Consider the following 14,620-nt stretch of genomic DNA (forward strand, 5'->3'; position numbering starts at 1 on the left):
GGCAGGTTACTAGGAGTGACCAAGGAGGAGTCTCTGGCCCTCTTGATTGATTCAGCAGGCTCCAGAGACACAGCAGTTCTCTGTCTCTATTTTTCTATTGGAGATAAATTCAGACTTTCAGTGTTGCTGTCTTGTTTTTCCTTTTAGATTGAACACATATCTAGCCTCATCAAACTCTCCAAGGTAAGTTCTCAGGCTTGCTAGTTGGCGGGAAAGGGGCAAAGGTATGGAGGGACTGTCTTTGTGGGAAGCTGGATGTGGGTTCAGAGCTGTGGTTATGTTGTTGCCATTTTGCTCTAATCCATTGTTTTTAAGACTTTCAAAACTTTGGTATCAGGCTGGTCTCTGATTAATGGATATTGGTCCCTGTAATCATGTACTTTGATTTTAGGCCGACGTGGAAAGAAAATTATCACAGATGATTCTTGACAAGAAGTTTCATGGTAAGTGCACATCACATTGGCCAGGGTCTAGTTAGAATTGAAGGGTGTATCTTTAAACAGGAACTGAGTTTCTCTTGTGGCAGTTCCTTGGAGCCCTGATTCCCTATGAAGAATGTGTAAGCAGGTGGAAAGAGGAATCATCAGTTAAGACATTAATTGCTCTTGCAGAGGACCCAGGGTTAGTTCCTAGCATCCTCATAGCAACTCACAACCACCTGTCACTCTAGTTCAGGGCATTTGACATCCTCTTCTGACCTCTGGGTTCCTACATGCACATGTGTTAGGTATACTCACACAGGCCCACACATATATACATAAATAAAATAAGTTTTTTTTTTCAAGACAGGGCTTCTCTGTATTGTTTTGGAGGCAAATATTTGCTAAGGGAAAATGAGGCAGCTAGGGAGTAGGTTCTTTTTATCATCTAATAACCTCATTTTACCTGGTTTGTTCCTGTGTCTCTTCCAGGGATTTTGGACCAGGGGGAGGGCGTCCTGATCATTTTCGATGAACCCCCAGTAGATAAAACTTATGAAGCTGCCCTGGAAACAATTCAGAACATGAGTAAAGTAGTGGACTCCCTCTACAACAAAGCCAAGAAGCTGACATAGGTGAGTGCTGGACCCAGGACCCAGGGCCGGGCAGCGCTGTCTTCTGCCTGTCGACACTGAACGTCACCTTCTGGTCCTCACGGCTTCCCCGATTGACACTGCTCTGTCTTCTCTTGCAGAGTTGGATCTGTAGCGGTCCTTTGGAGAGTGTGTGTGGCGGGAGAGTGAACCCTTGGGGAAATGCTAGGAGATTCTTTCTTTCTGTTCTACTTTTCGCTCGGAAAGTTTTTAACCCTCATTGGTGCATCTGTATCCAGCGATAGGCGGCCAGTTCTCATGTAATCAGCACTGGCCAACATGGGAGTGGGGAAATTGCTTAAAAAAAAAGAAAAAGAAAAAAAAAGATTCTAAATAAAAGGAAAAAGGCTTACACTACCTAAAGCTGTGCTCTCTGCCTCCTGGGAGAGGGCCGCAAAGCCAGGCACCCCGCCAACCACCGGGGACCCTCATCCACCTGCTGGGCGCCACCTCTCCTCCTCTTCAGAATTGGGTGTTTGCTGACCATCAAAAGCAACGACTTTTTATTCTGTTTGTACTGAACCAAAACAAACAACTGTGTATAGACTGCTGTTTTCTTTTTTATTTGAAATGAGGCGTTGGTGTTCTTTCCTGCCATCTGGCCTGTCCCCTTCCTCTCTGACGGCTCCAGCAGACTGGCTGAAGGGCCGGCTATGACGCTACCAGTACCCCTGCAGTACGGCTCTGCTCTGACCTGTGAAAGAATGGGAACAAGTCCAGGAGCTAGTGTCCACTACGGCCGGCCACACGGGCGCAGTGTGGGCCTCAGCCCTCAGGCTGCCTGCTGTGCATGTGGCTTCTCTCTAACACAGCAACTAGATTAGACGTCAGTGTTTTAACCACCCCCTCCTCCCTCTTTGCTTTTCTCCTCTTTCCTCTCAGTCTGGAGACCATATCCTTTCTCTTCCCCTCTAGAGGAGTTGGGCTGTCTGCTCCATCTGCTGCTTTCCCTCTCCACCCTTCTCTCCTGCTGTCAGATGGCTCTATCCCTTTTCAAAACAGTGAACATTGGGAATGAGGCCGGGGTGGGGGTTTGGGATTTTTTTGTTTTTAATTAAAAAATTTTTTTTCTTGTTGGGTTTGAAGCACCCTCATGCTCCCTTTCCAGACTTTTTCTCTGCCTCTTAAGAGCGTGAGCCAACAGGGTGGCGCTGTTTTAGCATGCTTTGTTTCCGATGCAGTTTCCTAGCAGGCTTGGGCAGGTGAGCGAACGCCTGTACCTTTGCTGTCCCATGTGCTGTGTCCTCATCCACTGTCTCCTCTCTTTTTCTCCCCTCCCCCTCCTGCTCCTTCCTACTTCTCTTTCTTTAGAACCTTTCTCAGATTATCCTTCCAGGTTTTGGTAATAGATTTCTATTTTGTAAAAGGATTTTGTTGTACCAGGTTTTGCATCTTCACTGAATCTGACTGGCTTTTATTTTCCTCTTCAAAATCAGGTTTTTGTTCTCAACCACTTTCTCTCCCCATCATGTCCAGTCACTGTTTTGGTTTTGGCACCATCAATATCAAATGTACAAACGGTTCTTGCTAACCAACACCAGGTATATCTGATGTTCAGATGAGTTCCAATAAAATAATTTTTTTTTCAAAAGGTGTCTTTTGTTTTTTTTGAGTGCTGGAGGGTGTCTAAGCAAGTTCAAACATTTCATGTAGCCCCTCTGGCTTGGCCAGAACGCTATTACTTCATTGCTTAATGGGGGTCTTATAGCCATGCTGGGAATCCATATTTGGAGACCTTGGGCAGGAAAGTTGACCTGTAAGGAGTGAAGTCAGAAATGGAGCTCAGGTGTCTGTTGGGCACGAGGGCCAGCCAGTGAGAATGTGTGGGCCTGGGCAGTAGTCTTCCAAGTCTGTCCTCATCTCTTTGTCTATGGAAGGAGACAGGATGGATGCTAGGGCTGAGGAAGTGCAGGAGCCAGAGTTCTGACGGCCAGCCTTGCTTTACTGCAGTGTCAGCTGTTTCCACACTGCCCTCAGACCCCAAGCAAGGGTCTTCTGAGGGACTCGTGCCTCTGGGGGGCTGCCAAAGCCCTTTCCAGTTTAGCAGTCTTCAGTTGTAGATGTTTTCTGTGTATAATATTCCTTTAGAAAATTTCCTTTCTATAAAGGATGTTAAAAATCTCTAGGGATGTGGAGCTGGAGCAGGGTGGGGAGGGTTTCCCAACATAAGCAAACCGCAAGCAGTGCTCAGGACTGTAGCCCTCAGTGGGGTGATTTCAGACTGCACTGTCGGGCAGCTGCTAGCCGTCTGACGTCAGGCCCTGAAGAGAGGCTAGTTCAGACTGTAACCACAAACCATCCTTTAAAGGTTCAGTGTCAAAAAAGTGTTTAGCAGCTTACTAATTTTTATACATGCACTGCAATGTTAAATAAATTTATATGTGGATTGGGTTAAATATTAAAATTCACCCGCACTTTACTTTTTTAATGTAATTACTAGAAAGTAGCACATTACCCATGTGGTCAATGTGGCTCTCACAGGTAACCTCTGATGGCACAACCTCTGTGGGTTGTGCCACGATTTCCCTTCCTGGGTCTCACATAGCTAGCCTCCCTAGCTTCCTCTCTGCCCCCAAGGTCTGGCCCATGTGTTAGCCTTGTTCTGGGCTGTCTAGCTGAGGGCCCCTTTTAGGCATTAGCCTTCAAGGTATTGGAGCTTTGTTGTGCATTGTGCATTAATGACACTGCCTTTGAGAGTAACTGCTCTGGTGCCCTGCTGTGTCGCAGCTGGTTATGTAATTTGTGTTGCTCACAAGAGCCACTAGGTGCTGCTCTATGCCTCAAAGAAGACTTCAAGAACCAGGCTGCTTTTTTTTTTTTTTTTTTTTTTTTTTGGTTTTTCTAGACAGGGTTTCTCTGTAGCTTTGGAGGCTGTCCTGGAACTCACTTTGTAGACCAGGCTGTCCTCGAACTCACAGAGATCTGCCTCCCGAGTGCTGGGATTAAAGGCGTGCGCCACCAACACCCCGGCTGCTTTTTGGTTTTTATTTGAGACAGGGTTTCTCAGTAACTTTGGAGGCTGTCCTGGAACTTGCTCTGTAGACCAGGCTGGCCTCAAACTCACAGAGAGCCTCCTGTCTCTGCCTCCCAAGGGCTGGGATTAAAGGTGTGTGCCACTGCCAGGCTAAGAACCAGGCCTCTAAAGGTCTTGATTGGAACTTTTTCCTGTACCTGTGTAGCTGCTCCTTTGGCCTTCTGACCTTGGGCCAGCATGGGAAGTAGCGTGTGTACAGCAGATTTCTACTGAGGTACTGTGTGGGCATTGCACCTTGCAAGGCAGTTAGATAGGCTGTGGGGAAAGTAGCACATCTTTCCTGAGCTATCTGAGTACTAGGAAGAAGACATGCCTGGACTCTGCCTTCTGGGCTCTTCGTTCTACCATGTTGGGCATATTGTTGCCCTTTCTTTGCTTCCCTGTTAGAACAGTGAGGGAGCTGGGTGTGGGGAGGCAGAGGTGGGCTTGAGTGAACAGGGGAACTGTGTGCTGCCTTATGTGATGGCTGTTCATGGTTGATTACATCTGGACTTAACAAAAATTCAAAAATGGGGAGCACACCAGTGAGGAACTTTTTTGCTTAATTTGAAGTGGGAAGACCCATTTCCAATCTGGACTTCGAGGTGAGAAGACACACACCTTTTATCTGGCCACACCTGCTGTAAGCCTGTATAAGGACATGGAGCCAGATGCTTTTGCCTGCTTGCTCTGTCCTTGCTAGCAGAAAGTCCATCCCTTCACTGACATTAGAATCTCCTTCAGGATTCCTGTGTCTGCTGGAGACCAGCTGAGACCTCCGGCCGTGAACCGATCAATTTGTGGATTCTTGGCCTTTATGTCCGTTAGCCTCCATTGTTGGGAGTTCTGATACTCTACAGAACCTGACTTAAGCTTGTCAGGCATGACCTAGGTGGGTAGGGTCCCTAACAACCTCTTCTTCAGCATGTAGGTTGGGAGACTCCTATTCCTGTTTTGCTACAATCATGACTGTCCCTAGCAATGTGAGTAGTCTGGAGTAGTTCATGGAGAGGGTCTTGAAGGTAACGGGGAAGGGCTGGCTGACAGAAGACAAGAGAGGACGTGTACAGCCATGCTGGCAAAAACCCATGAACTCTGGGATGAATTATAAAGAGCTGTGATTCAGTTGCAGGCAACAGCAGGCCCAGGTGTTTCCAATGGGTGGATTACAGCCTTCAGAGATATGTGTGTAATTAGGGAAGTAGAACACTTACTTTTGCTCAGTCCTAGAATTTGAAGTAATATAAACATGAAGCTGGCTGAGAAAGCTAGGTCTCTCCACAGGGACTGGATGGAACAACGGGCTGGCTTTCAGTGTTACCTTTCTAGGAAGAGGTACTGGGCCGGTGGAGCTGAGAGACCTGGGCAGGATGACTTAGAGCCCACCGTGATGAAAAGAGCCAGGACAGCTCTTTTTTGGGGAGGGGGTGGTTTTTCTTAAGACAGGGCTTCTCTGTATAGCTTTGTCTGTCCTGGAACTCCCTCTGTAGACCAGGCTGGCCTCAAACTCACAGAGATCCTCCTGCCTTTGCCTTTCAAGTGCTCGGATTAAAGATGTGCGCCACCACTTACCTGGTAGGGAAGCTCTTTAAAGGGCTCGGGTTGTTGACAGCCTTGAGGCTTGATCTCAGTGTTGAGCTGGGTCTTCCAGAATTAATTCTGTAGAGCTGGTGAGGCTCATGCCTCAGTTCCAGCAGTGAACACTGAAGCAGGAAGGTTGCAAGTTCCTGGCTGGCTTGTGCTAGAGGAAAGGTTTGAAGTCATAGAATCGCTTCCATGCATGAAGGGCGTGAGGAAGCTCCTGCTGGTGTGGTTAGAAAGCCAGTGTGGCACCTGTCCTCAATCCCACAAGTACTTGCTTCCTCCGCGCTTCCTGGTGTGAGGTGAACCCTGGGAGCTCTCACCAAGGCATGTTCTACCACCGGATCTGGACCAGACTTCAGAATTGTGAGCTAACCTTCATTACTTTCTAGATTATCCAGTGTCCGAGTGTTGTGTTCTAGCAATAGGAAACTGGCTTCGACTCCGTTCTATGAGGAACGCTGTGAGGAAGGGCACTCAGCTAAGCTAGCCTTGTGGGTGTTTGATGAGGTCCTGTAAAACGGTTTTTGGCACAGCACGGTGCATTTTCTATTCTGGTCATCAAGGTTCCTAAACCTTCCGCTTCTTTTGGCAGAGAACTCTCTGGGTTCATAAAGAAAATGACACTTTCTAACCTTCAAGTACTGCACCTAATGACTCAAGATGCCAGTTTGGGGGTAGTTGGCTCAGCTGTTACAGGTGTTGTCAGGAATTCCCTAGGTCCGGAGATGGGAGTCTGAGTTAAGGGACGGTTTGCGGCTTGTTTGCCAGTTTGAGTCTCCAGAATCAGACCAAAATGAGTGACTAGTAAACCACCGTCTTTGTGAAGTATGGAGGAGTGCTTGGGAGCTTTGCGTCGATGGTCAGACCAGAATATTCTGCAATTTTACTCTCAAGTTTCAAAAGAGGCAAATGAGGCTGGCCCGAAGGCGCAGCTGCTTCGATTTTGACACAACCGGTGACAGGATATGTGGGCCGTCCTCGCCCCTCTAGCCCGGGGTTTCCTAGTCTTAGGGGACCATGGGCTTTTATGCCGACGCCGGACACAGCTCTCCCCTGCCGCCGGCCGCCGGGGCCACTCTTGACAAGGCCGGCGGCCTCAGCAGCGGGGGCCGCGGCGGGAACAAAGGCAGCACGTGTCTGGGCGGGGTCCGCCCTTCGCCCCGCCCTTCGCTCGCTCGCCCGCCCGCCCATCTCCGCTGCGCGGCGCCGGGGCACACGAAGCCGGGCTGCAGCTTGCGCGCGGGCGGCTTCGAGGCGGAGACCCGGAGCTGCGCGTTCTCGCCGGCCGCATGGGGCGCGCCCACTAGAGGCGTCTGCGTGCGCCGCTCGAGCCGAGGACGCGAGTGGCCGCGACCTGGCGGCGAGACCGAGCAGGCGTGCGGACGGCGCGCGCGACCTGGAGAGGCAGCCTGCGAAGCGCGCGCCAGGGCGGGGCGGGGCGGGCGCGCGGCGGAGACGCAGGCGGGGGCTGGGGGGCGGGGCCGCGGCGTCTGCAGAACCTTGGACAGAAGCTGCGAGCCGCCGCCGCGCCGAGCCGCGCCGAGCCCCGGGGCCGCGGCGCGCATTGCGGAGGGCCTGGGACGCAGCGGCTGCATCTGCCGCGGGAGCCTGCCTGCGGGTAAGCCTGCGCCGACCGGGGCCGTGCGCGCGGCCGGGTTCGGGGTCCTGCTGCGGCGGCCGCTGCGACGCTCGCCCGGTGCCGCAGTGGAAGCGAGGACTGGGGCTCGGTGGGGCCGCAGCCCGGGGGGGTTCCGGCCTCGGAGGTGCGGGCGGAGGGGTGCGGCGCGGAGCCCCGCCCGGGGCTGAGAACCATCTTGTTTTCCACGCAGATCCGCAGGGCTACACGCGTCGCGTCCCGGGAGCGCCTCCTTTCTCCCTGCGGCCGCTTCAGGCTCGGTAAGCCGTCTTTTCCCTCAGGCCGGCAGGCTGGGCGCGCAGGGGCGCCTGCCCCAGCCGGGCGCGCAGTGGCACCATGGGCACAGTGCTGTCCCTGTCCCCCAGCTATCGGAAGGCCACGCTGTTTGAGGATGGCGCGGCCACTGTGGGCCACTACACGGCCGTGCAGAACAGCAAGAACGCCAAGGACAAGAGCCTGAAGCGGCATTCCATCATCTCGGTGCTGCCCTGGAAGAGGATCGTGGCAGTGTCAGCCAAGAAGAAGAACTCCAAGAAGGCGCAGCCCAACAGCAGCTACCAGAGCAACATCGCGCACCTCAACAATGAGAACCTGAAGAAGTCGCTGTCGTGCGCCAACCTGTCCACATTCGCCCAACCCCCGCCGGCCCAGCCGCCCGCACCCCCAGCCAGCCAGCTCTCCGGCTCCCAGACTGGAGTCTCCTCTTCTGTCAAGAAGGCCCCGCACCCTGCCATCACCTCTGCAGGGACACCCAAACGGGTCATCGTCCAGGCGTCCACCAGTGAGCTGCTACGCTGTCTGGGCGAGTTTCTCTGCCGCCGGTGCTATCGCCTGAAGCACTTGTCCCCCACGGACCCTGTGCTCTGGCTGCGCAGCGTGGACCGCTCGCTGCTTCTACAGGGCTGGCAGGACCAGGGTTTCATCACACCCGCCAACGTGGTCTTCCTCTACATGCTCTGCAGGGATGTTATTTCCTCCGAGGTGGGCTCGGACCACGAGCTCCAGGCTGTCCTGCTGACCTGCCTGTACCTCTCCTATTCCTACATGGGCAATGAGATCTCCTACCCGCTCAAGCCCTTCCTCGTGGAGAGCTGCAAGGAAGCCTTTTGGGACCGCTGCCTCTCAGTTATCAACCTCATGAGCTCCAAGATGCTGCAGATCAATGCTGACCCACACTACTTCACACAGGTGTTCTCCGACTTGAAGAATGAGAGTGGCCAGGAGGACAAGAAGCGACTCCTCCTGGGGCTTGACCGGTGAGCCCCTGTAGCTGGTATCCCGGCTCAAGGATTCCATTCGTTTTTAAAAATTTATTACTAAACGGATCAAATTTTGTGTACAGTATGTGTCTAGCAAAGCCCCCAAGGGCTTCTTCCCATGTTCTCTCCTTGGGGTTTTTTCCAGCCCTTTCAAGAACTCTGGGGACTTTCGAACTCATGAACCTTGTGCAAACCCAGAAGATGCATTCAGAGCCACTTAGGCTGCTGACCACTCACTTTTGGGGACACAAGGGACTGGCTTGCCCATGTCACCTGCACCCATGCTGGGTCCAGAGTAGATGAGGCTTCCCACTGCCCCATGATGGGAGCTAGAGAGAGGCCGATGACAGTGGCCTAGGAGGAATTGACCCTTTTCTGGTGACTGTTTAATTCTCCTAAAGGCTCCTGGAGCCAGGGTGTTCTCAGTGAGGCCAGTGCTGCACTGTCCTGGGGCACCAGCCCAGGAGCCTGGAAGTCGGTCTGGCAAAGATTGTCCATGGCTGGTGACCCAGCACGGCCCTGCTTTGCTGCTTGGCTTTGGGCGAAGGGCTTTCCCTTACTGGCGGGATGGAGCTCCCCGCGTGTCCTTTCTCTGTGCGGCCAGCTCCCACCTGGTGTTGGTTAATGAGGCGGTCTGCTTATTAGATAGGTTCCTCTCATTTGGGGTCCCAGGTAAGGGGGCGAGGTGAAGCTAGGGAGCTCCTTTCCTGAGTGAGTTTCATTTGCATAATGCAGCTCAATCACTCTGCACAAGCCTGGACAGTGGCAGGTGCCCACGAGCAACGCTGCCTTCTGGGCAGGTGGGTGTCCATGCTTGAGACATTTGTCCTGCCAAGCTGGGGTCAGGTGAGATAAGCTGACAGGTTGCTGTGGTAATGGCGGCTCCCAGCCCTACCCGTTAGTTTAAGCTGTTTCCAAGCAGTTCGGTTTCTCCCAGAGATGAAGTTTTGCTATGTGCAACCTAGTGAGGCAGCTGCGTCTCAGAAACAATGCAAGGTTCGAGTGTGACTCCTGATTGCTTTGGAAGCTTGGTGACTGTCCAGCTGAACACTTGCAGCTGCCGGGTGTGGTACCCACCTCTCCCTGGCAGTTGCAGACTACTCTTTGTGGACTTTACTGGTTTTTCTTTCTAATTTTCCCAGACTGGTGGCTTGGGGTTTGGAAGCGGTCCAAGAGAAGGGAGTGAGTCTTCCTGCATGGCCCTCACTGCAGCGTTGGGGAACAAAGAGCAATGTGAAGATGCTCCCCAGGATTTCCTCTTCCTGTCCTCTCTCCCCAGGGAGAGCTGTGATTGGGGGCCACAGCGGGGAAGGCAGAGGTTATCTTACATAGGATTAGGTTCCAGGTGGCTGCCAACTTCCTCACAAGCACTACTGAAAACCCACATAGAAAGAAGCTGTGAAATTGAGGTCTGCATTGAAGAGGCCTGGAGCAGAGCCTTTCAGCCAATGTGTTCACAGAGGGGGAAGAGGACCCGGATCTGCTGGGACTAGAGAGCCTCTGCCATCCCCTCAGCCAGGTTATTCGGAGAACGGCTGCTGGGCCCTCATGCTTGCTCTGCACAGGCCTAGCTGCAGCCTCCCTGGCCTGGCTTCAGATTCTGCTGCCACGGTGACCTGTGTGGGGAGCCCCACGGGGCCTCTGGCCCCTGGTGTAGTGGGAGAGGAGCTTCAGCTGTCCGGTCTGAGGAAGGTGTGTGTTTGTAGCCGCCCAGCTGCTGAAGCTGTTCACTGAGCTGCAATCACAGGATTCTAGCTCTCTTGACTGTTTCCTTCTCTTTGTACTTTAAAACATTTTTTTTTAATTTTTGAGGAGGTGCATACTTCAGGAGTGGTTGGCGACGAAGGAAAGAACTCCCTAGTTCCATTGTGAAGCGTGGGTTCTCTCCCCTTGCATTGGCCATCAGTACTGTGCAAAGGTACAACTGATAGACTTGAGTGTTCGAGCAATGAACCCATCCGACATGCTGCTATGAAGACACTTTTAGAACAAACACACACAAAATAGAAAAGAAAAAAAAGAAAAATGTGAAAAAGATCTACACAACCCCCTTTTATTCTTCGTTGCTTTTACAGTGGTACTGTGCATGCAAACCAGGAACATTTTGTGTCTTAAGAAAAATAACCTTAGAACAGATGGCTGTGGGGATCACGCCGTGCCGAGGACAAACCACTGAGGCATAGTTCAGGGTTGGATTTTCCTCTTTTCCTTACAACCCTGAAGGGTTGATATATTCTTTCCATGCAGTTATTAGAATTTAGTTTTGTTTCAGCAGTGTTAAATTTGCAATGAAAAGAAAATGTGCCATCCCTTGCCCCAGAATTATCGATAGCTGTCATCTGATACTGCTAATTACACACATGTGATGTATGTGTTTTTTTTTTAGTGAAATTTCTTCTGTAGCTATTCTTTGACCAAACTGTGGATACTGTTAATTTATATTTGTCTCATTATGTATGTATGTGTAGCGTGTTTGTGAGTATGTGTGGTTTATAATCTGACGAGTCATGAAGCTCAGTTTGGCTGTAATTTAATTCCCCTTCCCTTATTTTTATTTATTTTTGTACTGTGCTGATTCAATAAAATGCACTGACCATCCATCCGTTACGCTGACCTCTTTGTGGACCTGCCGTTTGGGAGTATGCCAGGGGCACCTTTAATGCATGATTTGTGTATGTAGAGGTTTGGGCTGGGCAGTCAGGGAAAGGGGTTGGAGCAGACTTCCGAGATTAGGAGAGCAGCATCAGGAGAAGCCAGTTTTGACTTAGTGGCTGGGCAGGTTCTCACCCAGGGGCTTACTTTGTGGGGTCACATGACAGGCAGCCCAATCCACAGAGGGCTGGTCAGGTTTAGGCACGGCCTGGTCAGTGTTGGCCACCTCAGTCCTGCTTGGGCATCTGGCCTTAGACTGTATGTTGAGTCTCGGTGCCAAGGCTGCCACTCCCACTTTCCCCTGGGCCTGCCTTGTCCAGTGTGTCACTGCTCACATGCCAGCAGGGGTGGACAGGTGTCCTGGTGATCCAGCAGTTTAGCTTCAGAGAAATCTAGTCCTGGGTCTTCCAGGTGTGCCGCTGGCTACCTCAGCTCGTGTCCAGTCTGCCTGTGGGCCTCAGGAAGAGGGCAATGAGGGCCTGTTCTCTGCTGTCCCTGTACCCATTGCTGGGAGCCCGCAGCCCCCACGGTTTGCCAGAGACTGCAAGATCCTCTTGGGTGCTAGGGTGCCTGGGGGCCTCCACCTTACTCCTGCTCCTGGGAGCCAGCTGCCTTGGAAGAGGCCATGCTGACCCAACAGCTGCCGCAGAAATCCACAGTGTCTTTTGTGTGGACATGTGTTTATTCCAGAAACATGTTCCCTTAGGATTCTAGAGCGCAGCTTCAGAATGGCGGAAGAGCATGCCCGGATTGAATTCCAAGGCTCCCTCTTGCCTCTTCTCTCACTCTCTAACTTTTCTATTCAAAAGCCTTGGGCAAATTACCCCTATTTTACATAGTTTGTGCTTGCTTCTACCTTCAGAGATAGCTGTTGACTAAGCTAGAATTTCACCATTTTTCAATGATAAACAGTATGCCTTTAAAAATAAGATTTAATGCTTTATTGCTCTTGATGGTAAATCAAAATATGCTTTAGAAATAAAGTTAATTTAGTGGAAAATAGGAATATATGCACCAAACCATAAACTGCATTTCATTAAATCGAGAGACCCCACTCCATGTATACAATCAGTATGTCACGTCTCCTTACTGTGATCATCACACCCAAATTCCAGGTCCTTCAGTGGCCACACCCTGACTTTAGGTCCTAAGAAAGTGCTTGTGGACAGGGCGGTTCCTCGGAGGTTCTGGCCCGGGTCAGGGGTCCCAGGCTATGTGAGAGGTTGAGAGGAGAGCCCTCACCCTCCGATCTGCGACTCCTTTGGCATGACTGCTTTGGTGTGTATGAACACACTTGCATGTCTACTTTTAAAGCCACACGCTGCGGGAGGACGTGGGAAGGAAAGGTGGCGTTCCAGTCAGATGGCTGTCAGTGTCCACTGGTGATTGGCAAAACCAGGCTGGGGCACCTTGGCACTGCACAGGCAGCTGACCGAGCATGGAGGATGAGAAAGGATCCTGGGGACAGCATGGCAACCGCCCGCAGTGTAAAAGGCCCACAGCTCTGCAAAAGGGGTTATGAGACCAAGGCTAGATCCACCTTGGTCAGCCAGGTGACTTCCTCCGGCCCTGGGTGAGGCACAGGAGGTGACACACAGGCACTCGGTGGGTTGGGGGCAGAGTCTGGCAGAAAGTGAGGGAAGTGTGAGCCCTGCTGTTCCTGCCGGTTGTCGGTCTCAGCCTTCCATGTTAGGCTCTCAGCAAACCTGCACGGCCCACAGGCCTCACATCCTGGGCAGCTGAGGCAGGGGCAGGGGTCTCAGGGAGGCCTCCGGAACACGCACACTCTTCGCAGGGCAGGCACTGACAGGCTGGCAGCTCTTCCCCAGCAGGGGCTCGGGGGCCAGGCTCCAGCAGGCAGGTGTGTGGCGTAGGTGGGCACCCTGGCCTGGCCTGCAGTGCCAGGACTCCACGCTCTGCCGCAGCTGGGGTCCACCCCCCACGAGCCCCAGTTCTGCAGTGAGGAGGAGGCATGGCTAGGGGAGTTAGGGGAAAGGACCAAGCTAAGCACTCCCCCCCTCACACCTCCTCACGCGTCCTCAGGCCTCACTTGTCCGGGCAGTGTGGCTACAGCAGAGGGAACATCTGACTAGCAACCCCGCAATCTGCAGGAAGGTTAAGCTAACTGGTCCCTGGGTAGCAGCAGGACATCTCTATGGAGAAGTGGTCAGAAAGTCCTGGCCTGGAACCTTGGTGGCAAAAGATGTCCCAGGGACAGCTCTGGAAGGAGGAACCCCTTGCAGAACATGGCTGAGGGATGGCTTCACAGGCAAGTCTGTTCACCTGCTGCCTTTGGCTGGCTGCTGGGGGTGCAATCGTGGGGGAAGGAAGGCATCAGGTAGGGGTCACAGAGCAGGGCTAGTCCTCTGCGTGTGGACACTAGATCAAAACCTCCAGGAGGATGTGTCTTTGGCTGGAGAAGCTGTCCCATGCCCTGAGCCCCCATCCTTCTGCGGGGTCAGCAGTGGTCACTGGCCGTATCCAGTTGTTTGTGGGGTAAGAAGTGGCGAGCTGTCAGCACGGGAGGCTGCAGAGGGTCTTTGGTTTCCTGAGCAGGGACTACGGAAAGTTGAGAGAGCAGAGGCGGAGGCGGGTCAGAAAGCCAGGCGGGCCACCTTAGAGGAGAGGCCCGCTGGAGGCCTTGCAAGCTGACTTCTAGTGGTATTAGAGGGCAGACAGCAAGTGGCTGGGATCCTGGATGCTGAGCAAGGTGGAAGGTGGGTGGGGATGGAGAGGCCAAGGGCCCGGCCAGCCTGGGGCCAGACTCTTGCTCCCCTGGCCAGACCTCTGATGCGCAGCAGTCAGTTCCCCGGCACACTGAGGATGAAGCCGGAGCGGTTCTTGGTGAAGTCGGGCTGTGGCTGGTTAAGCCGGGTCTCCACAGACACGGTGCATTTCTTCCCATGCAGGCTGCACTGCACCGGGTTGGTGACGTTCACTTGAAGGTGGCGCTTCTCACTGGAAAGGAGGGAAAAGATAGGCCAGGCAGGCAGTGAGTGGGCAGACACAGAGTCGTGTGGTTTCCTTGGCAACCCCTAGGACACTGCCATTTGCCAGGCTCCTGTGGGGTTGCAGTTTCAGGGTTCAACCTGCTTTCGTCCCGGGTGCCCATAGAGGCTTGCCGGGAGCCCCGAGGGGTGGGAGGAGACAGCACTGAGGTGTGTCCTGTGGCCAGCACGGGCTGGTGAGGCCAAACCGGGCATCCAGGGAACCCTGTGTGCTGTTGGACCGGGGAGGCGGATGTGGCTGCGCCATCACCACCAGGGCTGGGCTGAGTCACTTGGGCTTTAGGTGTTCCAGGAAAAAGGGTCAGGGCTGTGACTCATGGCAGTTATCTCTGCCAGCAGGGAGACCAGGATTCCCCCTAGCCCCCAAGGAATTGCCTTGAATCCAGTTGGCTGTTT

General features: G+C 52.9%; 3 protein-coding genes across 6 annotated transcripts in view; 2 read left to right on the forward strand and 1 right to left on the reverse strand.

The window, feature by feature from the left end:
* The window catches only part of Psmd11 (proteasome 26S subunit, non-ATPase 11), a 31,689-nt gene extending 29,026 nt beyond the window's left edge, over positions 1 to 2,663 (forward strand). Inside the window, exons 11-14 of the mRNA XM_040749286.1 lie at positions 148 to 183; positions 392 to 443; positions 912 to 1,054; positions 1,174 to 2,663. Coding sequence (XP_040605220.1) covers positions 148 to 183; positions 392 to 443; positions 912 to 1,054 — 231 coding nt within the window. The 3' untranslated portion in view covers positions 1,174 to 2,663. The remainder of the gene's footprint in view (positions 1 to 147; positions 184 to 391; positions 444 to 911; positions 1,055 to 1,173) is intronic.
* Positions 2,664 to 5,610: 2,947 nt separating this feature from the next.
* Cdk5r1 (cyclin dependent kinase 5 regulatory subunit 1) overlaps positions 5,611 to 14,620 on the forward strand; it is a 76,960-nt gene continuing 67,950 nt past the window's right edge. For 2 of the 4 annotated variants that reach the window (XR_002384199.2, XR_002384198.2), the window contains exon 1: positions 5,611 to 6,032. Coding sequence is in view for 2 of the 4 variants with exons in the window: in XM_021231131.2 (XP_021086790.1) it covers positions 7,642 to 8,565 (924 nt within the window). In the remaining 2 variants the exon portion in view is untranslated. Of the gene's footprint in view, positions 6,033 to 7,146; positions 7,288 to 7,498; positions 11,163 to 14,620 lie in introns of those variants that run through there. The other 2 variants (XM_021231131.2, XM_013118390.3) reach the window with 2 other exon arrangements.
* Positions 12,143 to 14,620, reverse strand: part of Myo1d (myosin ID) — a 300,654-nt gene continuing 298,176 nt past the window's right edge. The window contains exon 22 of the mRNA XM_005076975.4: positions 12,143 to 14,174. Coding sequence (XP_005077032.1) covers positions 14,018 to 14,174 — 157 coding nt within the window. The 3' untranslated portion in view covers positions 12,143 to 14,017. The remainder of the gene's footprint in view (positions 14,175 to 14,620) is intronic.

The sequence above is a fragment of the Mesocricetus auratus genome, unplaced genomic scaffold, assembly GCF_017639785.1.
Source record: "Mesocricetus auratus isolate SY011 unplaced genomic scaffold, BCM_Maur_2.0 Super-Scaffold_100007, whole genome shotgun sequence".
NCBI lineage: Eukaryota > Metazoa > Chordata > Mammalia > Rodentia > Cricetidae > Mesocricetus > Mesocricetus auratus.